The sequence below is a fragment of the Eptatretus burgeri genome, chromosome 4 (genome assembly GCF_056783735.1).
Source record: "Eptatretus burgeri isolate ZD-2024b chromosome 4, Ebu_testis_v1, whole genome shotgun sequence".
Classification (NCBI taxonomy): Eukaryota; Metazoa; Chordata; class Myxini; order Myxiniformes; family Myxinidae; genus Eptatretus; species Eptatretus burgeri.
The window spans coordinates 65,330,461-65,356,417 of NC_140964.1; the positions used below are offsets into that span (position 1 = coordinate 65,330,461).

General features: G+C 39.6%; 1 protein-coding gene across 1 annotated transcript in view; it reads right to left on the reverse strand.

The window, feature by feature from the left end:
• LOC147028243 (uncharacterized) overlaps positions 1-25,957 on the reverse strand; it is a 45,532-nt gene that overhangs the window by 12,967 nt on the left and 6,608 nt on the right. Inside the window, exons 3-33 of the mRNA XM_085878485.1 lie at positions 25,758-25,771; positions 23,709-23,741; positions 23,057-23,119; positions 22,303-22,347; positions 21,798-21,851; positions 21,642-21,695; positions 21,334-21,387; positions 21,045-21,098; positions 20,883-20,936; positions 19,832-19,876; positions 19,622-19,675; positions 19,349-19,393; positions 18,822-18,875; positions 18,533-18,631; positions 18,189-18,233; positions 17,384-17,482; positions 17,147-17,200; positions 13,408-13,515; positions 9,888-9,941; positions 9,476-9,574; positions 8,953-9,006; positions 8,241-8,339; positions 3,911-3,964; positions 2,958-3,011; positions 2,804-2,857; positions 1,891-1,944; positions 1,058-1,102; positions 817-915; positions 540-647; positions 282-335; positions 110-163 (exon numbers count right to left, since the gene is read on the reverse strand). Of these exons, the coding sequence (XP_085734611.1) occupies positions 110-163; positions 282-335; positions 540-647; positions 817-915; positions 1,058-1,102; positions 1,891-1,944; positions 2,804-2,857; positions 2,958-3,011; positions 3,911-3,964; positions 8,241-8,339; positions 8,953-9,006; positions 9,476-9,574; positions 9,888-9,941; positions 13,408-13,515; positions 17,147-17,200; positions 17,384-17,482; positions 18,189-18,233; positions 18,533-18,631; positions 18,822-18,875; positions 19,349-19,393; positions 19,622-19,675; positions 19,832-19,876; positions 20,883-20,936; positions 21,045-21,098; positions 21,334-21,387; positions 21,642-21,695; positions 21,798-21,851; positions 22,303-22,347; positions 23,057-23,119; positions 23,709-23,741; positions 25,758-25,771 (1,910 nt within the window). The remainder of the gene's footprint in view (positions 1-109; positions 164-281; positions 336-539; positions 648-816; positions 916-1,057; positions 1,103-1,890; positions 1,945-2,803; positions 2,858-2,957; positions 3,012-3,910; positions 3,965-8,240; positions 8,340-8,952; positions 9,007-9,475; positions 9,575-9,887; positions 9,942-13,407; positions 13,516-17,146; positions 17,201-17,383; positions 17,483-18,188; positions 18,234-18,532; positions 18,632-18,821; positions 18,876-19,348; positions 19,394-19,621; positions 19,676-19,831; positions 19,877-20,882; positions 20,937-21,044; positions 21,099-21,333; positions 21,388-21,641; positions 21,696-21,797; positions 21,852-22,302; positions 22,348-23,056; positions 23,120-23,708; positions 23,742-25,757; positions 25,772-25,957) is intronic.

The following is a 25,957-nucleotide window of genomic DNA, read 5'->3' on the forward strand; positions in this document are numbered from 1 at the left end:
CACTCTCATCTCCACCTTTAGATCTATCCTGATTTATAACAATTTGTTCATCTTTGCCCAGACACTGAGCTTCGATGGAATTAAACTGAGACCAGATGTAATGACTTACCTTTTCACCGCTTGGACCTGATGGACCGGGTGGGCCAATGGGACCAGTCAAACCCTGTCATAGAAAATACAACAGATGAGTAAAATGTAAAAAAAAAAATGAAAAAAATAAGCACAGTGGCGCTTCAAAAATCATTAAATGTGAGCCGACATGCAGGACAACCAATGCTTACTGTTGGTCCATCTTTTCCAGGTGCGCCATCGCTGCCAGTGGGTCCAGTCTCTCCCTGTGAATTGGCCAAATCACGAGATTAGTCCACACATTTTCGATGTTTAAACCCCATTTTTATTTCCTGTAAAGTTTTGCTGTTAACCAATATAACAATTGTGGTTGTTCTATTGTGGACCACATTAAAGATAAATAATTGCACCCTGTCGTATTGGCAAACATACTGTCTGGATCCCTGAGATTAACTCTGAAATAATCTTACCCTGTCTCCCTTAGGTCCTGGATTTCCATTAGCACCACGTTCTCCAGAAATTCCCTGTAAGCCCGGTGATCCAGCAGCACCAGTTGCACCAGCTGGTCCAGCAGGACCCTGAAAAAAACACAACGTATGAACAAGGTATGAACATTTAACAACAGGTTTCTGTTTCACTTAGGAACATTGTGCTCTCAGGTCACACAAGATCATTTAGATTTTTAAGATTGCCCAGTGAATGGAGCCAATTTTCAACTCTGACACAACACTTAATAGCATGTCTCACCTTAGCACCATCTTGACCATTAGCTCCGGGACTTCCTGAGGGACCAGGAGGTCCAGTTGGTCCTGCTTCACCTCGCTCGCCAGAAGATCCACGCTCTCCCTGGTCGGTGCACACAAATCTGCATTAACCTTTGTCATTGAATAGATACCATTAAAAAAACCCAATAAAAAACAATTATTTACATATTTGCTATGGTGGTGTAAGATAGTTGGGCATGTTTGTTGATATTTCTGATTCTTACCCTTGATCCAGCAGGTCCTGGCATTCCAGTTTCTCCAGGAGGACCCTGTAATAACATGTAATCATATGAGTTTTTTCACGAACGATAAGGTCTACACTGCACACACAGGTGAGTTCACAAATAGCTTAGTTGTGGGCTTGTCACCTGGCAAAATTACAAAAGTCTCGTGATTACTCTACAATCAAACTAAGGCATGAAGATGAGCTTACTGACTGGATATCTTAGCCTTATAAACTTAAAACATCCACTGCAAAAACTAAAGAAAAATAATTAATAGTTAACTCAATGGTAATGATTGTAACACCTCGTCGACTTCAAATACATAAATTAAACACTTAATGAATCTATAAAAGCAGCACGGCCTCACAACTTTTCAAACAATGTTGAGCTTCATGGTCTTTACAGATCAAGTTTGTTCACAAACTTAGAGACAGATATGCCCATCCAATTTACGGCCAACATAACTGAGACCTTTTAAATCCTTCATTAACTGAAATCCGGTAAGAATTAAAGGAAGAACTGATCAAGACTCACAAGGAGTCAACTTCCAAAACATGACATAAAGGCTTTATCAATTTAAAAAAAAAATTCAAACTCGACTTTCTTTATTCTCATAAAATAAGTACTTATTGATAGATATTATTTCAGTCAAACCTGAGTGTCATATGGTATTTCAGGCAACCCCCTCCTCCCTCCCCCCACTCCCCCTCCCCAAAGTCGACAAAACATAACAGAGCTAATATTGCAGTATCTAATTCAATTAATGAGTTGAAGTGTTAGTGCCCAGTTAAAATAAGTTATTAGCAAAGGGTTTGGATATATGGATTACGTACTACATCTCCAGGGCTTCCAGCTTCACCGGGAACACCAGCGGGTCCAGACATTCCCTGGAGGACAAAAGGATAAGCTCCAGATGGAAGAATAATGCAAAGTTACTGTTCAGTTGTTAACTGGAGTGAGGAGCTACTCGAAACTTTTGAGTGTATTTGAGTCAGGAGTCAGTGCAAACTGTTGAGGTTTTGGAACGAGGAGTCAGTGCAAACTGGTGAGGTTTTGGAACAAAGAATCATTGAGGCTGCTGGAGTAAAGGGACTCTCTAAACTGTTGAGAATTATGAGAGTGAGTGTCAACCATTCACATAAACTGTTGAGACAAATGAAGGTAGGAGTTGGTTGCTGTAAGCAAATGTATATTAGACAGAAATGCAATTATGAATTCAGCCATGTGGTGGCAACTTTAGTGAGGAGCAGCTGTGCCACTGACGCAGTTCCCCTGTATATTATAGCAAGAATATGTAACTTGTTCAGGAAGTCAGTGATAGTCACCTACTCTATGTGAAAGACATTTGGGATCTTTAACATCCTCCAGTTAATGTTAGCAGAATGGTGTTCAGCTTTACCACTCCCTCTAAAAGATGCTGCAATCATTTATGGAATGCATGGCCAATGAAACACGGTTGGTGAACCACCATTTCATAATCGGGTTTAGAATGAAACGCAATCTGGAAAGCTCAAAGGCAAGTGTGCTAATTTGGTGGTGTCCTGGTGGATGAGAGGTGGTACAAAATGTTGAGTTTATTGAAGTGAGGAGTCAGAATATAGTGTTGAGCCTATTGGAGTGAGGAATTAGTGTGTTTACTCAATTAGTGCCTAATGGAGTAAACTGTCCAGGTTATTGGACTGAGGAGTTGGTATAAATCCAACTGGATAGAAGTTGACATCGATGGGTCATTTGAGTGAGCATTACCTGGAATCCAGGACCACCACTAATTCCCACTTCACCACGTTCTCCAGCAGCTCCCTGTAAATGCATATTAGGGTCAAAATGTATGATGGATATCATCAGGAATGCAATTTCAATTTATGAAGGAGAAAGCGATAAATCAAGGAGGTATTCTTACAGCAGGTCCAGCAGGTCCTGGTGCTCCAGCATCACCATTTTTGCCAGCAGGACCCTAAATATACACAAAATCGATTTAATAATAGTATGTAATAATAATAATGATAATAATAATAATTTATAAAACCTTTTGTTGTGTAACGTTCTTGAGGAAAGAAAATTTTGTTTTCACCTATATAATGAAATAGTTGCAATATGTCAGTGTTGTTTCAAACAATGTCAAAATTAATGGCTAACATTTTAAGTAATAACCCTGTAACGAATAAATATTACCTTTGCTGATTATTTATCTGAATTTGTAATTACTTTACTCAAATAATGTACAAACTATTTTCTTTTGCAAGGATCTATAGCAATACCTGGGAGGATGAATGTCATCAAATGTATAAAGCTCTTTCTCACCACTGACTGACTGACTGATATTAATGATCAGTACTTTCTGGGTGTTGTGGAAAGTTGAAATTTTGTGTGCCAATGGACATTGAAGCCGATACCCCGTGAAAAATCAAGCAACCATCAGAGATCATCCGTAAATATATCCATTTTTCCCTTCGACTCGCAAACCCATTTGTCGTGTCCTGAATTTATCCCTCTGTTGTGTTCCTCTACCCCACTGTTGGTATGCTTCCCCTTTCCACTATGTTCTTCTTGTTGTGTTATGTTCTGGTCCATTCTGTGTTCCAGCTATTTCATGAGCCTCGACTTCTTATACAAAAAAGAAACATAACGGGGTTGTTTTTATTCTTTAACTTTTAATCTTTTTTAAGACGCCATTAGATCATTTGCTCTAACTTATTATTTTAGGATTTGCACTATGATTTTAATTTGTGTTGAGTTTATATTTGGAGGTTAATCAGTTTCTTCGCACTAAAATATCTGTTGCTTTATTTTGCATTTTTTTTTTTGGAAATTTGTTGAAAAACTTTGTTTCGGAAGACTTTTTCTATAACTTACAACAGGTCCAGGAAGTCCGCTAGGTCCACGCTCACCAGGCTTTCCAGATTCACCCTGGAGGAAGAGAAACACTCACTTATCAATGATTATTTGTGATTTCCATACACCATAGTGTTTAACGAGCATAATCCCAATGACACAAATCATAACTGTGGGGACCGCAGTGTAATAATAATGGCTATTTAGGATTCAAATTCCTAAAAGAGCAAAATCCTCCCAGTTAATGTCATGCAGATGATTGTCTTTCACAGACTGTGCTACCTTTCCTTGGAGGAAAAGTGCTCACATACACTTGTGCCACCAAAACACCTGGACGCAAGCACCACTATGTGAAAGTATCCTTTCTCTCACCCACAAATCAACAGTGGCATATGTAGTTGCTAATAAATAACTGAAAAAAGTACCGTATGTTAAATCTTAATGACAGAGGATTTGGATTTGTCTGGGCGTGGCTTAGATAGAAAAGGTGAAATATGAAAGATGAGTGTCTCGAGGGTGTGGGAGAGAAGTCGAGTGTGGAGGGAAATGAGCGGGCAGGGGGAGGTGAGGAATGAGTGGAGAGGTAGGGGTGTGTGAGTGCGTGCACACAGGATTATGACAGGCTAGGGTAGTGGGTCCAGCAGGTCAGCCTGGGCATCGCTGCTGATTGATGACCTGAGCATCCCAAACTGATCAAGATGGTTTCCTGGCTCTGCAAGATGGGCAGTGGTTAAGAAGCGAGGTTCGGCTAGGTAGCTTGAATGTGGGATGAATGGGAGGGAAAGGAGTCGATATGGTAGAGATAATGCGGAGAAGAAGGTTGGAATTGTTGTGTGTGCAGGAGAACAGATGGAAAGGAGACTGGGCAAGGAGGATGGTAGGAGGGTACAAGCTTTTCCACGCAGTTGGGGATGGAAGGAACAATGGTGTGGGAGTAATAGTATCGGAAGAGATCAGCAACCAGGTGGTCAGAGTGGAAAGATGGGAGGGATGGATAGCTATGGCATGGTTGGTGATACAGAGGCAAATGGTGTGTGTTATGTTGGTATGTGGGCCAAAAACAGGAAGGACTCAGATGGTGAAGCAGGAATTCAGGGATGCACTGGAGAGGATGATGGGAATGGTTGAGCTGAAGGTGATATTGTGCATTGCAGGGGACTTTAATGCACATGGGGAAATAGCGGAGCTGAGTGAAGAAGAATGTTTTGGTAAATTTGGTTGGGGAAAGAGGAATAGAGAAGGTTTAGAGCTGATAGAGCTGTTGGTGAGGAATGGGATGGCCACAGCCAGTTCATTCTTTCAAAAGTGGGAAAGTCACAACATTACCTATAAGAGTAGACATCATATAAAATAAATGGATTTGGTGGTGGTAAGGAAGCGGCAGTTGTTGAGGATTAAGGATTGTAAGGCATGTTACCACCCAGCATAAGCCTGTGGTGTTTGTGGTATGGATGAAGACAAGGATGGAGATTAAGAGGAGGGGTCGGAAGGTTATTAGCTGGGGGAAGTGTAGGGGAAATGTTGTCGAGAGGAGAGGTTGAGGACTAGGTATGAGTAACTTAGTGAAGAAGCGGAATGTTTGGAGGAGGAGTCGAAGAAGTACGGAGAGGGGTTTAGGGGAATTGCAGTAGTTTTGTGTGGAAGGACGTCAGAAAAGGTTGCGTCATTGAGAGATAGAAACCAGGAATGGTAGATGGAAGAGGAAGTGAAGGAAGGTGGTAAAAAGAAGGAGATTTGGAAGAGAGAAGATCAAGGATAGGGGAAGGCAGCCGGATGCAGCGTTGCTGCACCTGTATGAGCAAAAGAAGAAAGCAGCAAGGGGAGCTTTGGATAAGGTAAGGAATGATTTGGAAGAGGTGCACAACAAGTTGGAAGAGGATGGTGGGAGGAAGGTGAGGTGATCCATAATTTGTCTGGTGACAGGGATGAGGAAAGTAAGGACACAAAGGGAAGCAGTGATTAAGGATGGCAGCAGGAGACTAGTGACAGAGAGGGGGCAGTATTGAATGTGTGGGAAGGCTATTTCAAAGAGCTGTTGAACCGGGAAAGAAGCAACAGTGAGCTGGAGCTACCATGCTATGTGGAGGAGAAAGTGGAGTTAGTGGGGATCACGGAAGAGGAAGTACAATTGGCATTGAAGAGGATAATGGAGTGAAGACCACTAGACATTGATGAGGTGTGTACAGAAATTATAATTGCAACAGGATAAGTCTGAGTCAGTTAGACGAAGAGGCAGTTTAATGTATGTGTGAGAGAGGGTTCAATTCTGGAGGAGTGGAGGACAGGGTAATTGTGCCGATATGGAAGGGGAAGGGTGATGTTCAACATCCGGGGAAATACAGGGACACTATGCTCCTTAGTCATGTCATGGAGGTGCAGGAGAGGATTCTGGACAGGAGGATAAGGAAGAGTGTGGAGATAGACATCAGAGAAGAGCAGTGGGGGTTTAGACATGGTAGGGGGATGATGGATGGGATGTTTGTGCTGAGACAGCTGGTGGAAAAGAGGTTGGAGGTGCAAAGTGAGATGGCATTGGGATTTGTGGATCTGGAGAAGACCTCCGACACTGTCCCAAGAGAGATGGTGAAGGTGACAATGAGATGGATGGGAGTGCTGGAATCAGAAATCAGGTTGGTGGAAGGAATGTACAAGCGAATGAAGGGAAGCGTTTCGCTTGGTCCTTGGATGTCTGAGGAGCTGAGCGTGAACATCAGTTTGAGGCAGGGAAACAATCTCAACCCAAACACGTTTATCATGGTGATGGAGCTGGTAAGCAAGAAGGTGAGCTTGAGGGGTAGTATGGGGAGGATGTTGTATGTGAACAATCTGGCTGTTATGGTGGAGAGTGGGTGGGATATGCAGGAAGTCCCAGGGGAGTAAAAGGAAGCATTTTGGAAGCATGGGATGAAGATGAGTATGGAGAAGACTGATATGATGTGGGTCGGGCAACAGAGTGAATAAATTAATATCTGGTTAAAGGGGAAGGAAATCAGACAGGGAAATAGGTTTGTGTGTCAGGGAGGAACAGTGACTGGGGATGGTAAGTCCGAGGCAGAGGTGTGGAGGAGGATTCAGGTCGGTGCGATTGCAAAGACTAGGGTAGTGGGAGTAATGGTATAAAGAAAGATATCAAGGAAATTTAAAGGGAAGGTTCTGATGTCATGTATAGTGCTGGCCTACGTTTAGGGTCCGGAGACAATGGCACTGACAGAGAGACAACAACAAAGGCTGCAGGTTTGTGAGAACAACTGGGTCAGGAGGATTGTGGGAGTGAAGAGGGTGGATAGAAGGAGGATGGATGAATTGAGGGAGGAGATTGGTATGCAGATGAGCTTGACAGGAAGATTGGTGAAATGCCAGCTGAGATGAGCTGGACACTTGGTACAGATGGGGGAACAGAGAATGTCAAAGAGATCAGATATGTTGAGGGAGCAAGGTCGGAGGAAAAGAAGTCGACCACACATGATATGGGAGGATTGTGTGAGGAGGGTTATCCATAAGGTAGGGGTGGTTGGAGAGTGGAGAGCATTGGCTGAGCACAGAGGGAAGTGGAGGAGTATTGTGGTCAAGGCAGGGCAGAAGCTTGGTGCCATTGGACCTCACCCCATATAAAGCGAAGAGAGGAGAATAAGAAGAAGATCCCCTCGTAATCATCTCCTTTCTGATGTACATCCTCCTTCAGCCTCTCCTAATAGCTTAGTCTAGCTTGGCCCAGAATCAATGTAGTTGCTTTAAACTGAAATCTCTAAGGCAACTTTGTTGTATGATTTTCATCAGATGTGGTGACCAAAACTGGGCAAAGCATTCTCGGTGAGTCCTCACTACATTCCTGTATAATCTTAACACTACCTTTTTTGATATATAATTCCCCCCCCCCCCCTGAATGCAACCTAAAACCCTATTTACTTTACTTGTAGCTATCTGGAACTGTGTTGTCTCCTGAACAACCAACGTTGATTACCACCCCCAAATCCTTCCTTATGTGACATGCTCCAAGACTACCTCTTGCATCATGTAATCAATAGTTTCATTAACCCTTAGAATTAGTAATGGCCCTGACTGTTCTTGTGTAAATGTTGAAGCAAAAAAACGATTTAATTAGCCTGCCATTGAACTTTCATCTCCAACCAATCTACCTGTGCTATTCCCTAATGGACCCACACTTTTCTTCACCTGCTCTTTTCCTCTTGTTTACTTAAAGAATGCTTTGCTATTATGTTTAATATTCTTGGCCATATCCTTATCATATTCCCTTTTGGCTTGCTGAGTTATTTTATTAAATAGTCTCTGTTTACTCAGACACTGCTTTTCAGTATTCATGCTCTTTCATGAACGTTGAGCTCTTACTTACAGGAGGTCCCTTTGCTCCGGGGAATCCCATGACACCAGGTTGACCACGGGCACCAGCATTGCCAGCGGCTCCAGGAAGACCATCACTGCCAGAAGGACCCTGGGTGAAAGAGGTAAATATGTATATTTTAAACATTGAATTTTTTTCTACTTCCATGGCATTATGATCAGGTTGTTAACATTTATCCAAACAAAAAGATACCTTTCTAAGTTGACCATAAAATAAATTTCAGTTTTCATCTTCATGAATATTACAAATAAATTTCAGTTTTCATCTTCATGAATATTGCAAATAAGGTTTCATTTATTGTGTAGTTGTTTTTTTTAAACCACAATTACATTTGTATCATGTTCTCAGTGAGACTTAATGAAACTGCTTTAATAAGATCTTTGAGACTATACTTGTCTTGAGTAATTATGGAGCTTCATGGACTTCCCACAGTAGTTATAGACAAGTATGAGTTTGCACAAATTATGGTCATGCATGGACCTCTGCAAGCTTTATCCATAAATGGTGTTCACTTAATGTGTTGACCCAAAAGCAGACTCTTCAAAAATATAGCATCATCAATAATCTTATTGTCAATAATGCAGAAGAGCCAACCACCTCAATTACTCCAAGTTAGGAGGTTGTTAACCTGGCCGTCCCATCTACAATGCCAGCATATGAGCTGGAACCCCAATAAATATTGAGACCAGTATATTGAACTTACCGCAGCACCAGCAGGACCTTCTTTTCCAGGTAGACCAATAGCACCAGGAGAACCCTGGAACAACAAACACCACCAATCTATGCAAAGCACAAGACAGTTTGGTGTCCCAAATAGCCAATTGCACAGTCCAAAACTGGATAACTGTTGGTAGAGCTAGCTGGCAGGGAGTCCTGCTGTCAGAGTTGGTCTGACATAATTTTGACTTCCTATGACCTTTTCTAAAATAATGCATTTATCAATGAATGGTTACAGTGATTTAAAAAATCAAAAATTAAAAACTTGCCTTCATGAAACTTTAATTACAGCAAATAAAAAAGTAGTTACAATTGAAAAAATTACAGGGGTTTCATGACAGCATTGTACCACATTCTTGTTATACCTTTGAAATTACAGTTATCGAACAGTTTCTATAAAAATTTAAAAAGCAAAACCATAAAGAGGCTACCTCCCTTCACATTAGTGTAATTGTGCCATCAATATTCATCCCAAACAGCTGATCACTTTCCCCATCTGACTTCCTTACCCTTATTCCAGGAGTTCCAGATTCTCCTGGTCGGCCAGGTTCTCCAGCATTTCCCTTAGGGCCAGCAGGGCCTGGTCCACCACGCTCTCCAACGCCTCCCTGGAGAACAGAGCCATCAGGTCAAACTTAAACAGGCAGTCATCCAAGCAATACATTATTAAAGTTATTAAAAATAATTACAATAAGACAGTCGAACTGGAATACGATATTTAATAGAATGGTTACTGAGCTATATGGTTCTGGACATCAAGAACTCCCACTTTCAAACATTCAGCTTTTATTGGGAAGCTAGTACTTCCAACATTTTCTTTACATTGTGTACTTATTGTTCTGTTTGTACAGGTCAAACTCATTGGTGTTTTTATCTTGATAACAGACATTTGTAGGGTTATGAGCAGGCGATGAGACATACCCTTTCGCCAGGAGTTCCATCAGCACCAGCAGGACCACGAGCACCAGCATGACCCTGCAACAGCAAACAACCAATATAGTGAGACCAAAAACAGAAGTTCATTTTCTAGGACCTTCTATGACAATTAAAATACGAGAATGTATGATAAACTAAGATGGATGCATTTTCTATGAGCCATGTATCACTTCTGAAATATTTTTTTTATGAGCAACGAGTTTAATATTCTGCCTCTTGTTGACCCTAACCCTAACAATCATAGTATCTCTAAATGCTCGGCCCTCTAAAACGAAAATGTTAAACTGTGCGATATCTTGGAATTTTCTGTTCAAATTGCTTTGTGGACATGACTAAATCAGAAAGAGATTAAAGTTTTTTTATTCGAGAGGAAATAGTGTTTCAATGTTCTAATTAATATTGGTTTATGAACCTCAGTATACTGTAGTCATTTGAAGCATTCTCTTCCAATTACAGTAAACGTTTTACATTGTTTTCTAATGGTTTGGCACATACTTCTTCTTTACCATTGCGTACACACTTTTACCATTGCATACATTGCCTTGTGTGAAAAACAAAACAAAATATTCCACCTGTTTTTGGATTGGTGGCAAATTCCTGCTGTTCTAGCTCAATTGGTGAAGTTAATTTTAAAAAAAACATGTTGATGTCATTCATTAATGTTTGATGCCTGCACTTTGTTCTTTCATACGGATGATTGCTTTCGATCAAATGCAGATGTTGAATATCTTTGGAAATTAGTAAGCATTCATGGATTGGTAAATTAAACTAGGCCCGAGTTTAAATGAAATTAAGTTGTTGGATGAAATTTACAGAAAAAGGATCAGCAAAATCTCTGTCCGAACATAGTTATAAAATATAAAATAATAGAGCTGCACATTTAGTTTAAATATTTAATTGTTTATAAAAGTGCAATTATAAGAGGAAATGCTTACGAAATCGCTGAAGAAAAATAATATCTTCAAGAATGGATTTGTTTTTTTTTTAAAGTTGTGGACTTGCTGAACTACACAATACTACAGTTGTTGAACATATTTGATTTGTGCTTCGAAAATGAACAGGAAATACGAACAAAGACAAATCATCCCTTTAGCTCTTTATCACAGTAACCCCCAGCATGTGCAAACAGAATACAGGACTCCCATAATTTTACCAAGCTATATTTTCAACCTAAAAGTATTATTATGATTATTATTATCATCCACATTTCAGAAGGTAGGCCCTATTAAAAACCAAGGCTTCTGATTTGGAACAGGGATCTTAAAGTTGAACCCACTCAAATTATTTTAACAACTGAGAAACGATTTTGTTTCCTTCTGGCATTGCATTTAATTATTGAAAAAAACAAAACAATAATTTAGAACCTTTATTATCAATTAAAAATTCCTCAGTTGCATGGTGTGAAAATATCAAAATATGATGTCTTTGATAGCCCACAGGCCACAGCACGCTTCATAAATTGCCTATTTGTCTTTATTATCCCAAGCGTATGATCAATATTTTGAATTATATACAGTACTGTAAATATAATGAAAACAAAATAAACCCTCACAGGAGAACAAGCTAATTTGTTCCGGTTTCAAAAATTGTCCCAGTAAGCTCTAGTATTATCAATTTTCCTTCACGTTTCATAAATATTTATAAGAATAACCCCCAAATTAACTTTAACCCTTCGTAATGTGCTATAATTGCATGGAAAATGAACGGTATTTCTGTTTTCTTTCATTTTTTTGAATCTACTGTATGAGGAAAACTAAACAATGATGATATGCCTCATTGAAGAAAACCATGTTCATATAAAAGAGAAAAATGAACAAGGCATGTTTGTAGATAGCTGTAGAATACTAATCGGGTTGTGTGTCATAGCCCAGTGGTACCCACACTCGCCTCTGAGCTGTCGAGTTTGTGCTCAAACCCAATCGAGCTAAAAACTGCCATCCTGGTGTTTCACAGGAATGGCATTGCATCACAATTTGTGCTGTCAATCGAATGGATGTGAAGCTGGGTGTCCTGTCTGCTAGCCTAATAGGTGGACGTTAAATATCCAATGGTATCCCTGATGAAGAGTCGGTGAGTTATCGACAGCACCCTGAACAAATTACAAATTCCTGCCCCGAATGACTTTGGGAAGGCAAACCAAACCACCCAGATGAACCCTTTCCCAGGATCTATTTTGGCAGCCCTGATGTTCCGTAAAGAGTATTGATACATTGATAATCAAAATACTTATCAATAGTAGGGAATTAAACTTTTTCCATGTTTCAGAAATAATTTGTGATAAAATTTATGTTACATCTACAAAAAAAAATTTTCAGTGTATTTGTCTCAGCGACTCCTTTCACTCACCAGAGGTGCTATATTAAAATAGACCACTTGGTGACGCTCTATGAAAAGAGCCACTGACCTACCACCACTGACCTGTCAGTTCGAACCACTGACCTACTAGACTCAAACGGACGCTCTACCTGTACAGACCACCTGGCGACGCTATATGAAAGATGTGTGTGTGTGTGTGTGTGCACATGTGCGCACACACAAACACACGCACACACACACACACACACACACACACACACACACGGCCTCTCCCTTTGGGGTGAGGCTAATGAGGAGATGTGGAGACATCAATGTAGTTTCACATGAATGATAAAGATGAACAAATCGACACAGTATACAGAATATGAACCTGGAGACGTAGCATCATGAACTCAGTTCTCAGGTGGAAAGACAGACTCTAGGTCGAAGGAACATTATAATAATAACAATGATAATAATAATAATGATAATAATAATAGTTCCCTTACAAGGAACTTTGACACAGGAGGAGGCCATTAGGCCTATCAAAGCCTGTGCTATTATTACCAACTGTGCTATTATTACCAACTGTGCTATTATTACCAAATGCTAGTCATTTGTCTGTGTTCTCTCCTTTTTAAATTCTGAGCAACAAGCAAGGAAGCAGCACGTTTTTGGTCTTTGGTATGACCTGGCCGGGGTTTGAACCACTGACCTACCACACAAATGGACACTCTACCCATACACCACCAAAGATGGTGAATACCAGAACATGTACAGAAATGTTTCCTGGAATACTATTTTTCAATTAAATGTTGAATTTTGGCAAATATTTCTTCAGATTTGTGATTTTGATTCTTAACTTAAGTTACAGTTGAGGTATATTCATTTATTCATCACTCATAACTGCCTACAATTTTCTTTCTGCCATTTTGTTTCAACGATGACGACAAACAGTCCGAAATGCCGCTATTGAATATATTGCTGTTGATTTCTTCACAATCTTGCAATGCCAATGCCCACTTCAGGTGCTTGACAGTGGAAGTGATTAAATGTGACGTTTTCTTCTTGTGTTTCTTCCGCAGGGGAGATTGAGTCGATTCGATTAAAATCATCACACGTGATGTTGACGACGTGATCTATAGGATTTGTAAATGTCGCCTTTGTGAATTTTCACATTTAGCTTAATTTGTGTCGACCAATCACTTACTGTTGCACCAGCAGGACCAGGAGGTCCAGCAGGTCCACCTTCTCCACGGTTTCCTCGCTTGCCTGCAGGCCCAGGAGAACCAGCATTACCAACAGGTCCAGGAGGTCCCTGTAAAGAGGATGTGGAAAGAGTCACAACATCAAACACACATCAACAGGTACACCTGCATTAAGGGAAAAATCTAAGCAAAAACATTTAAAGCTATAGATCAGTCATGGTTGATAAGAGATTATTCAAGAAAAAGGTTCCTACCTCTAACTATCTTTGACTGAATTTGAAACCAATCAGTTTATTTACGACTGTTGTCTCGTTTTAGCTGTTGAGCTGAAACCCCCCTTATTTCTCAAAAGGGTATGCATTCCCACGAAGGCCATTGAGTGAAGGTACAATCTTCCTGACCTCACTTTTATGACATATTAACCTTTTTAACCTCCACAAAATCAACCTTGCTTACACAAGAGCTCAGATACACTAAGCATGCATGACGTGATACCACGTTGAGTCCCACATCCTAAAGAAGAATTTCTCTCAAGTCAACTTTGATGGCCAATTTTTGATGAATAGAAAATATGAAGCGACAGAAAACTCAAGTGATTCACACACTTCTTAATTATTTTGAAGATCACCATCTTGTGATCAGTTTTATAATCTGTAATTGCAATTCTAGTCATGTCATCTAAAGAGGTGACTTAAACCTGCGACTTCAAGTTAAATAGAAAGAAAGAAAAAAATCTCAGGTTTATTACATCAAAAAGGTTTGAAGCAGAAGGTGGACAAATAGATGAGGATTATAAAGAGGGCCAATCTGTGATAAAAAAAAAAAAACAAATCAGACCTCTGATCTCTTATTTTCAGACAAAGCTTGCAGTTGGTTGTATGTGATTTGAACACATATTGAACTGTGAGCAACAGAGCAACCTCGAGAGGCCATTAAATATAATGGGTGATCGAGATCATTACGAGCTTAGATTTATGAAAGTTCGGAGAACTTTATCATGAAGTGAATATGTTACAGCTTACACTGTTCATGATGCGAGCTAGCTCTCAATCAGCTTTTGGGATGTTGAATTTAACACACTCCCTTGGCAGCGGCATTTTACACATTTTACATAAACTTAACGATAAATTACACATTTGACTTGAACTTGAGAATAAGTTTCTTAATAACGATGAATCACTGACAATTTATTGTTTAGTTCTCATTTTTTTTTTTTTAAATAACAGATTGCTTCGTGACAAAGAAATGGACATGCAAGGCTTATAGATTTTAAACTCACCAGTGTATAAACATCAATTTGTTTTCTTCCCTGGTCATTAAACACTGGGCATAATCCATATTTTTACATAACAATGGACAGACACCCTGAACATTCAACTTGACTTTAAGCTCACAGATTTCCTACACCGACGTCAGCAATGTGGTACATTACCATTACATTCTCTGTCTCTCTGTCTGTGTCTATCTCTCTCTCTCTCTCTCTCTCTCTCTCTCTCTCTCTCTCTCTCTCTCTCTCTCTCTCTCTCTCTCTCTCTCTCTCTCTCTCTCTCTCTCTCTCTCTCTCTCTCTCTCTCTCTCTCTCTCTCTCTCTCTCTCTCTCTCTCTCTCTCTGCCCACCTCACACTCCCTTTCTGCAAATCTCAATCTCCCGACTTGCACAAGACCGATAACTGATCAGACACCGAGAGTAGAACTTTCAACCATAGTAAGTATAAAGTCCTCACATTGTCTTTCAGAAAGAATTACTCAACCCACTCTGATTACTTCCAACAACTATATCCTGATGGTATCTGATTCCCCTAAAACGCTTTGCCTGACCATCGGGTATAACTTAGCAGGTGTGTAGCACATATTTTCAAGATGGTGCTGCTCTGGAATTCTACAGTGTAAAAAGTCTTTCCTAAACCATCAACAGGTGATACGTGTTCAAGACATTTGTATGTAATACAATGGAATTTGTCTTCCCATTGTGGACCAATGCACCAGATTCTCTTTCACTTTTGGATGTCATGGAATGAAAAGCCCTTGGTATCATTGGCATGAGCCAAGATTTTATCACAATTCAAGGCCTGATCTTCTTCCATGGCAGACAAAATGGTGGCATCTCCTTCTCTCTCTGCCTTATTAGATGACGTTTGAACACAACTAATGCTGTGGACCCGCTATTCAGATCTGCATTTGAAGGGTGAAACATTGATGATGGATATTTCCCAGCGTGTGCATGATCAGGATGGTCATTGAAGTCGGCAGTCATTAATTTGAAGAAAATTTTCAGATGCATCTCTCAAATTGATGGTTTATTTTGATGAGGCATCTCTTGGAATTTATATTATTGAAAAATCCAGCATATTATTTTCACTTTGAAGCCTCTCTCTCTCTCTCTCTCTCTCTCTCTCTCTCTCTCTCTCTCTCTCTCTCTCTCTCTCTCTCTCTCTCTCTCTCTCTCTCTCTCTCTCTCTCTCTCTCTCTCTCTCTCTCTCTCTCTTGGATGACCTTATGACACAACTAATGTTGTGCACTCATTGTTAAGAGAGGTTCTGGGATCAAAGAGTCAAAATCTGAATAATCGAGAGTCCCCACTGATGATCTGACTATTCATTGAAACAGGCAATCATTAAGGTGGACGAATTTGGTCTTTTTATCAGATCTCTTTCTTCTGCTGATGAATAACGGGCTGTTTCCTCTATCTCTGTCACATGCAATATTTGGCAAACCTACACTTTATCAACCATCTCAGTTATTATTTTCTACTTTTGCCTTGTGTGTGTAACTACCAGCTCCCTTTGTCCATTCAAACATCTTCCTCCCTGCAATCTTTCAAGATAACTGCTCACCATCACCAAACTCAACATCACTGTCTATCTATATTTATTTCAGCTTGTCTACATCTGTAGGTTTTTTAATATGTCCAATGTCCACCTGTTTTCGAGCACCCAAATATTAATATGCGATTTCCATTTTTTTGTGTACTTAGTTGAGGCTCATATAAGATCTAACACAGAACATATTGAAAAAAAAATGGAGCAGAAGGCGAGGGGGTGAAAGAGAAACACAACAGTGGGGAACAGGGACAACAGGAGATCTGTGGAGGAGAGAGAGGGATGGGGCAGGGTACTTGAGGTAAACAAGATGGACACTACAGGGACTTTCAGTCCTCTCCTTTCCCCATTTATTGTCATCATCTTCCATAAACCTCAATCTATGAAAAAACTATGGTTCTTCAACAACCCACAGATCCATTCGTTGTAGTCAACCTGGGTATCTTTGACTGCTGCTGGACAACTTCCTGTGTTGAGCTTCATGGCATTCCATTACACCTAAGACATTCGTTAACTATCCTATATTTAGACCATTGGACCTCTACATGCCAGATAAAGCTTGTGTGTGGTGTGAGACAATACATTACAAAGACGAACTTTGGTGGTGGTTCCAAAAACATGACATATATGAAGGCCAATGATGGAATGACATTTCCTTTAACTCCGGCATATGATAAATGCATTGATTGCTTTACAAAATGTATTTGTCCTAAAATGTCCATGTAACGATTGACCATCAAGTCACTTACCATGACCTTAGGGTGGTCTATTAACTAAGAAAAGCCTCTGAGTCACTGAAGTTCAACTCCCTCATCGATCTAATTATTATTTCTGAAGCTAAGCAGACATTATTTTTTTTAAATGGTCATTTTCCATTACTTTTTATGAGAAGCCATTCAAAATTATACTTAATGATACGTACTGAATCTCCCTTGGGACCAGCCTCACCACGGAATCCAGGCAGACCTGGTTCTCCCTGGAATAAGATTAAACAATATGATGAGACAATCATGAAGAGCCATTACAAAGGGATATATTTTTAATGAATGTTTCAACCAGCATCACCATTTTCTCTTGTATTGACGACAAAATACCAATTGGTATTCACAACACCTAACAGGACCTTCTAGCCATGCAAAGTTGAGTACAGTTTAATTACAGTGTTGCCTTTGGGCCCAACGGAGCCCACAGCGCCAGCGGGTCCTGGAGATCCTCGAGATCCGGGGAAGCCGGGAGCACCACCGGGACCTGGAGCACCCTGGAGGTATACAACAAGTGACATGGATTTGGTGAATAATTTATGGACAGCAGAATGACGAGCTGAATCATCTAAAAATTGCATTAAAAGTTTGAGGGAATGGGAGAGGGATTTGAAAGATTAATAAATTTGCATATCTCTTCATCCTTTGGAGTCATCTCTTAATCTACAAGGTCTATGCTCATGGAAGGGTGAGGTTACAGAGTGGCAACGGGCCACGGTTGAATACAATGAGCAAGGGAACGAGCTAACAACAAAAGAGGAGAGAGAGAGAGAGTAAGAGGGAGAGGGAGCGGGAGAGAAGGAAACAGGAAACAACCTGCAAGTAAGAGGGTTGGGTTATATAGAGTTAATGGGGTGAGGGTTGAGATTGTAATTAAGGTTGGGGGGGGTGACATGAACATAGCAGATCACCTTTGGTCATCTTTGATTCATTCATCTGCAGATGCAATCTTTAAGGCCACATTCTTTGATAACAGATATCAAAATTATCTCAGATAGCTTTGGAAGTTGATGAGAAGCAGATGATGTTTCGAAAGAAGACTTATTATATACTGCTGTAGCATATCAAATTATTTAGTTCTCTGTGGTCTTTTAAAAGTTAAATGCAAGTGAATTTTTTTTCATCAGCTTTTTGGAAATACAATATTGAGATGATGGGTATGTAAAGTATTGCCAGAATCTTATGGGACAACATTCAACTCACAGCAATTCCTTTAGCTCCGCCTGCACCATCATGTCCAGGAATTCCCTGCAGAAGAATGAAAAGTCACAACTCAATATAATGTGACGTTTAATTGAATTATCAAAGCTAAATTTGCAAAGTGTACTCAGAATTATTCATAATCAAACATTTCTGAAACTGAACCCACATGTGTTGGACTACAATCAAAGAGATTTGAATGATGCTACGCAAACCTACCAGACATTGAAAAAAGGTAACTTTTACAAGTTTGTTTGACAAGAGCTTTGATAATCCCAAATTAAATGTTATCACAGGAGACAGATACACCCCTCAGCCTGGATTAGATTGGGTTCTGGAGAACTCACAGCAGGACCAGCAGGACCAGCTGGGCCAGCGGGACCAGTCTCTCCACGAAGACCGATTCCTCCATCAGATCCACGAGCACCAGAAGGACCTGTGTCACCCTGTCAAGGTAATATTCTTCAATCAACACTTCTCTACTTATATAATTAAAGCATTTTAAACAATTCTGTTAATTTGCTCAACAATCAACTCCAAATGCTCAAAAATGAAGGCCACCCAATCAAATTTTACCTCCATATGCTCCACAAACGTGTCCATCAGTTACAAACAATAAAGTTAATTCTATCTCACCTTTGGTCCTTGGCTTCCAGAAAACCCAGGAGGTCCAGGGGGACCGGTGGGGCCCTGTTGGTGGAAGCAAATTAGTGATGTCCATACAGTATTCAAATATGTTGTGTTCATAAATCAAAATTAGAGGAATATTGCAAACAATTTTTGGCCATTCATGAGAGATCATCATTAACATGTTCATGTACAAATGACTTCAATTAAAATCTCCTCATATCATTTGGAATTTTATGAGCTGCAGAAAAAGAATAAAAAATAGCATCAAGTTATTTGTAGAATGACAACTTATACATGGAATTTGTGTCTGGAAAAGCCACTATGGTAATCAAAATCGGTAGAATAATTTTTGTCCTGAGAAAACAGGATATCCCATGGTCAATGTGTGTAATTGTATTTCCACTGAGGAAAACTCAGTGTTTTACTGATGTTAATTGGATTTGATCATGTTTCATTATCTATTTGTGGAATAATTAACCAAGTTGCAGATGAAGTTTGGAATAACATTGAAAGGATTGTGCAGAGAGACTCACAGCAGCTCCAGGAGGTCCAGCTGCTCCATCATTTCCACGACCACCCTGCAGATGAAGAACATTATTGAGGCCCATTGGAGTTCATGGTACATTTTTGATGAATCATTGATTTATTGAAAACTTTCACAAAGTCTGATTGAGGGGTGCAGTCATTTTTGCTGCACTTAGAAATTATGCATAACTTTCAACATGTGATAACTGTTTGGCAAATCTAATTTAATCTCAGGCCAAATTTCTCATTCATAAAAAGCAAAATCAAAGGAAAAGACTTACAGCAGATCCAGGGGGTCCAGGACGACCTCTCTCGCCTGACAGACCTCGAGCACCCTTTAAGAAACATCCCAATAGTTTAATGAACTCGTGCACATTCAGAATCCTTGCACAATATAATTATATTCTAAAATGCAAATCTTAATTGTATATGAGAATATATCAGAATATATTGACACTCAACACCTTAAACTGTAAGAAATTTGAACTCACCATGGGTCCAGGGCCACCAACACCTCCAGGTCCACCAACTTCACCCTACAATAAAAAGAAAGAATGGATAATTGAGTAAATGAGTTAGTGAGTGACTAAAATTAAATGAATAGGGCACTCAATAGACAGATGAAAGCAAAACCCAATAGGGGACATGAAACCCTGTTTAGTCTTGTGATGAGATTCAATAGAGGTTGATGCAATTGTCAAATTATCATCCCGTTAGTACTTGTTTTGTTTTATCACAGCAATAGTAAGGTCAGGAGCCTCATTAATAATTACATGTAGACATTGTAGGTTATTACAGTACTGTGGCATTTTTCGTAAAAGTCGACCCTTGAGCTCATCTTCCCATTGTCAAGCATACCACCTTTGTTTTAATTTTAAAAATGATGCCGATATGACAATCATGTTGGGCTAAATATCCTTTACCTTTACCTGTATCTCCTTGTGTTAGATTTCAATATCATTCTTGAAGCTTTCACATCACCTTTAATAGGTGTTTTTGTGCTGTTATTGTCAATCTTGTCCAAATAATTCACAATTACCTTAAAATCTACACTAAAACAAATAAGATTTGCATGAATGAACGAAGAAAACATTTTATGTCGATGCTCCATGTTGGAAAGAGTGGACAGAAACCACAGCTGAACTGTACTTAATTGGTCACATTTTGTTCTGCTCGTGGAACAAACTTCTAATTAAACCTCAGCAATTCATGGTATTTCATAGCTTTTAAATTGTTGATCAAAACCAGCACCCCATCACAGCCCAAGTTTCTTCACTCCTTCTGCACTGTGATCCCTTACACCTTCTGCACTGCACATATATTTTATCACCATGTTTTCGATCTTTACAAAAAGGTGCTTTTGCCATAATCGACCAAGTTCTATTTACATGTGATCAAGATGGCAGAAGTTCCCACAACGCAGCAGAACATAATACAAAACACATTTTTGAGAAGATTAATGACTGGATGCGACCTGTTAAAGGTGAACGACACTTTCAACTGGATTGCCATTTTCAGGGGAAATGAGTTGGGAACACATACCCTTGCACCAGCTGGGCCAGTCTCTCCCTTTGCACCGTCAGCACCATTGAAACCCTGCAACACAACATTAACAGTTTTAAACAATGGTTAATTATGTGATCGACCATTATAAATACAAACTAATAAGTTATCAATCGACCAGCTTGTAGCGATATGACTTACACGAGCGCCTTTGGTTCCGGGCAGTCCTGGAGTTCCAGGGAAACCTCGTGAACCCTGAAAATGACATCCAAGTTAGCTTCAAGGTGTGAAAGTTTCAGACTTTCTCAATTTCTCAAAAAATTGTTTCACCGAATAATTTATAATTGATGTTCTGAAAAAGTTCATGAAATTGCCCTGAGGTTTAGTACTCTCAAAATGGCTATGACAGTCATTTATATTGTTTGTGTTGGTTCGAGAATGTGGTTCCAAAATTATTTCCAAGAGAGTGTGAACGTTGGAGGAAACTCACCTGAGCGCCATTAGCTCCTCGCTCACCAGCGCGTCCAGGCCTTCCTGATTCACCCTGTTGTTTAGGATAAGATCAGTCATGACAAAATATTCCAAAAGAGTGCAGAAGACCTTCACTCGCTTTAACACAGATCACCAGGTGACAATCTTTTTGGAGTAAATCGTTTTTGATTGACTGCCTTTACCAAGTTGTAGTTCTTAACTTGCAGTATTATCAGCCAATGAAAAACTTATCCGAGCATCTGATTCCAGAAAATCCAGTTTTGCTTTTTATTACATCTTTGTGTGAAGTGCATTTGAGTAACTCACATCCTCTCCATTCTTTCCAGGAGCTCCAGGAGGTCCTACAGGTCCAGCTGGCCCCTTAAAATAAAACCAGGATAAAGTGGTCAATATTTACAAATTTTATCTTCAATGTGAAATTTAGATTGAAGATAGAACATTGTGAGGTACTGTGGACCTTACCGTGGGTCCAGCCTCTCCAGGTTCACCATGAGGTCCTTGTAAACCAGGAGGACCCTGCCAGCCACAAGAAAGTGAAAAAATTAGGTTGAACCAATCTCGCAATAGATAAATGGAATGTTAAACCTCATATGTTATGCCATCTCAATATGGATGAAAAGGGGCCAAATATGAATGAAGATATTAATGATGCAGGTCATGTAATTAATCTCGATTTTGTACACCAACTGTATTTGGCTTTACTTTAGTATTGAATTAATTATTTAGCATAGCCATGAAGGGTATATCATATACCCTGCACTTTTAATGAATCATTCCATCAGGAAAATGTGACATCTTCCAGGTTATTAAAAAAATGAAAAAGCGATGAATAATGCATTGTATGTTGGTCACATAAGACAGTTGCCAATGGCCACATAAGCCAGATATTCCACAGTTTCAACCCACATCAGAGGATGGTAATTGCACAAATCACATCTTTCTAGATTCGAGAAGAACAGGTACTTACAGAAGGACCTGCAGGTCCTGGAAATCCACGAGGTCCCATTGGTCCCTAAAGCACACATTGTGATATCCACATCAGTCATATAACATCCTGAATTCTAATGCATCATGAACAAATAACTGTGATTGTAAGAAACCTAAAAGGTCCATTTCATTTTGCACAATAATACTAACAGTTTTATTGTAATGTTCTTTAATATTCAAGAACAATAATCAATATATTGTGGTATTATCTACTGTATCTTAATACCATCGTGAGACACTTAGCCCAAGGCCAAGAGTACTGACATAGGCAGTGCCATTTATGAATAGTTTTGGGTGGGGGCAGATTTTGTGTATGGGTCCAGGGATATGGGGGCAACTGGGACATTTGTTTAAGCCCAAAAATTCTGGAAAGGGGGGGGGGTGGTGGGGAAGTGGGGTCATGAAATAATACATTTCATTTTTATCAAAAAGATGATTATTTATTTCTATTATCATTCTTGAATTTATGCATGGAAACTGTTTCATTAGGTTGCTATTTAAATTTTATCACTTCTACCTTTTCTACATCTTATAAAGATTAATCCTCCTGCAACCCCCAACAAGGCTCATTCTGAATTACATTCATCCAAGGTGCACATTAAATGATGAGGGGTGATTGTGAGGTGGAGAGTGCTTTATCATCTGAGAATGGCAGATCATTCTCACAAATATACCTTTCCTGTAAGTTCCTGTAAAGAGTCAGGCACTGACCTTATTTAAACAGAATAACTTACTGTGGGTCCTGGTGGGGCTGGCCCGGTCTGGTACTTGGACATGTCGTACTGGGCAGCAAAGTTCTGTGAGAGGCAAAGCAGCACCATATAATGATTTGTAAGCCAAAACAGTAAACGTTTACATGGTTCCTATAGTAATTACAAAATTAACAACAACACCTCTCCTTCCCCAAAATACTGTGCAATGCAAATACTGTCCTTCCTCAAGACGCCACCCATTCAGTGACCCAAATGTGGCTGCAAAAAGCCACCGGTTGAAAATCAAGGCGGTGACATCATTTCTTTCTGCACCATGTTTGTATCTCAATTCACTTATAAAAAAAAATATCTCAAATTCCCATAGTGTGTGCAGAAAACACAATAGTGTTGACATGAGAGGAAAATGACACTAGAGCATGATGCATGATGGTGTACACATGTGTGACAGTTCACAAGACACCATGGTGCTCACATTGGAACCCCATGGACATTTCTTTCAGGCAAGAAATTGCAGCATCATTTTGAAAGTGGTGTATTAGCTTTCCAAACTGTGCAAAGCTGGTTACAATGTCTCAGCAAACCTGGTGCATGTAATTTTATTTTGGGAAGCTGAATGAGTGGTATCAAAAGTTGTAAACTTGCTGACATTGACACGAAGGTTTTTTTCACTCACCCTGCCCATGGCTGGTGCCTGCTGCCTGGTTCTCTGTGGGACATTGAGATAAAGTGAGAAGGACATTCAATGGAAATCCAATACATTTTAAGGCACAACACAGTGGGCCAAATGGCCCATTCCTACATAAAGTTCCTTGAAAATAGCACAAGTTGAGTTCCATTAAGTTAGTATTATTCACCATCCTTTGATTAACTCTGTGGGTCTACAAACAAAAGACTAAAACATTAACACTGCACATGCAATGTCAACAAAGTGCAATGGTTAAGCTATATTTAAATTTATTTTGGCCTGTCTATTTATTACATCCATGCCGAGAAGCACAGGAAAGGAGAAGGGATGGTGAAACTGATAAAATTTAAATTGAGAAAAGGAAGAGGAAGGAGGGTGGAATTAAAGCATGTGTATGGAGCAAACAGAAAGGGAGAGGAAAGAACCCTCCCCCATTCCGGATGCTTTCTGGATGCACCATGATTGCATATGTAATAAATAGATAGACCCCGATTGATTTACACAACAATAAGTAGTAAAAATTATTTGTACTGATTTGAAAAATAATTGTTTCTAATCTCACTACAAAGAAATACAGGTAAACTTTCACACACACATTTCACACAAATGCTATGTTTTTTGTATTCAAATGGGTTCGTATCATGGGTCGAATTGTTTGATGTTCCATTTGTGCACTCAGCTCGATGCTGGGATCCCAATTTCAAATTTTGTGTACTGCGTTTGCTTTGTCTAATAATTAATAATATTTTTATAACTCAGATAACGTACACTGATGTCAACTAATGTCCCTTGTCCTGCATGTTATGCATTTACAAACCTTCTCTTGCATGTATTACCTTTGTCCTGCATGTAATGTTTGTAGTCCCTTCTCCATGAGCCTTCGAGACTTAAGAAAATCAATTCTCACATCATATAAAACAAGTGGATATGATTCGAGTGACCAGTAAACAACCTAAAACCGATACGTTATCCGTGACTCGTAGTATGTCATAATAACTAACCCTAACTCTAACAGCTTTTTAGTTGTTTTTGCAAAAGTTTGACAAAAGATCTCAACCATTTAGTTTCAAATGAAATGCCATTAATCCTCCCTTCAATTTTAAACTACAGTTGGTCAACTTAATCGCTTAGAAATTAAAGTGAAGCTGAAGGTAAGGGCAATTTTCTTCTTTCGTATGCACCAAATGGCTGCAGGTGGCATCAATTGCTGTGGGTGCAGCTGTACCGCTGATGCAGTGCCCCCTGTACGTTATAGGAGGGATCTGTAATTTGTTCATGGTGCCGGTGATAGCTCGTCAACGTTTGGCGAAGGATACTGTGGGATCTTTCACGTCTACCAATTAATTCCAGCAGGTGGGATGCTCATTTTAACGTCCATCCAAGGGACGTTACAATGGTGGTTACAATGCACATTGATGCCTTGCGCGGCCTGCGAAACACCAGGATGCGAGTTTATAGCTCGGCAGAGATTCAAACACAGGCTAGACAACTCAGAGGATAGTGTACCTTCCTCGAGGCCATCCTACCAGCCCAGGATATAGGGGGAAAACTGATATGGACTTTTTAGTCATAATATGGACTTGTTTGTTGTTTTACCGGGTTAGACATTTTCAGTTACAGAATGACAGAGAAAGTTATGGAGTTGGTTTGTAAGGCCTTTTTAAATATAAGGTCTTAGCTTTTTGCAATGAATAAAGAATGGATATTTCTTTTGTCTATAACGTCTATGACTCAGCGATAAGCTTATACATACATCACATGCAGGATAAGGACATTAGAAGGCATCAATGTACCTTTACCTGCAAGACGTGCACATTCGGCAACGTAAAATGTGGACAAATAAATTAAGTATATGGGATTTGAACTTGAGGTCATGGCCCGTCATGGCATCACATGTTTGTGCTCAGGTGGGAATGTGAAAGAGGTCATCCTGATATTGTTATTTTTTTGGTCCGAAACATTTACATTGACAGCATATTTTCAATCTAATGGCCACATCTTTCAAAGCCATAAAAAAATAAATTTGAAATCACTTACCTTCAGTTCAACATCTGAAAAATGATAATAGTTTGGATTAAAATGTGTAAACTAGATGCATCACTTTGTATCCATATTGATTTCATGCAATTTTGATGATATTTGTAATTTCTGTCATTAACATCACCATCACCATCACCATCACCATCAACATCATTATCATTATTAATCAACGATTTATTAAATAAGCACTGGGGATG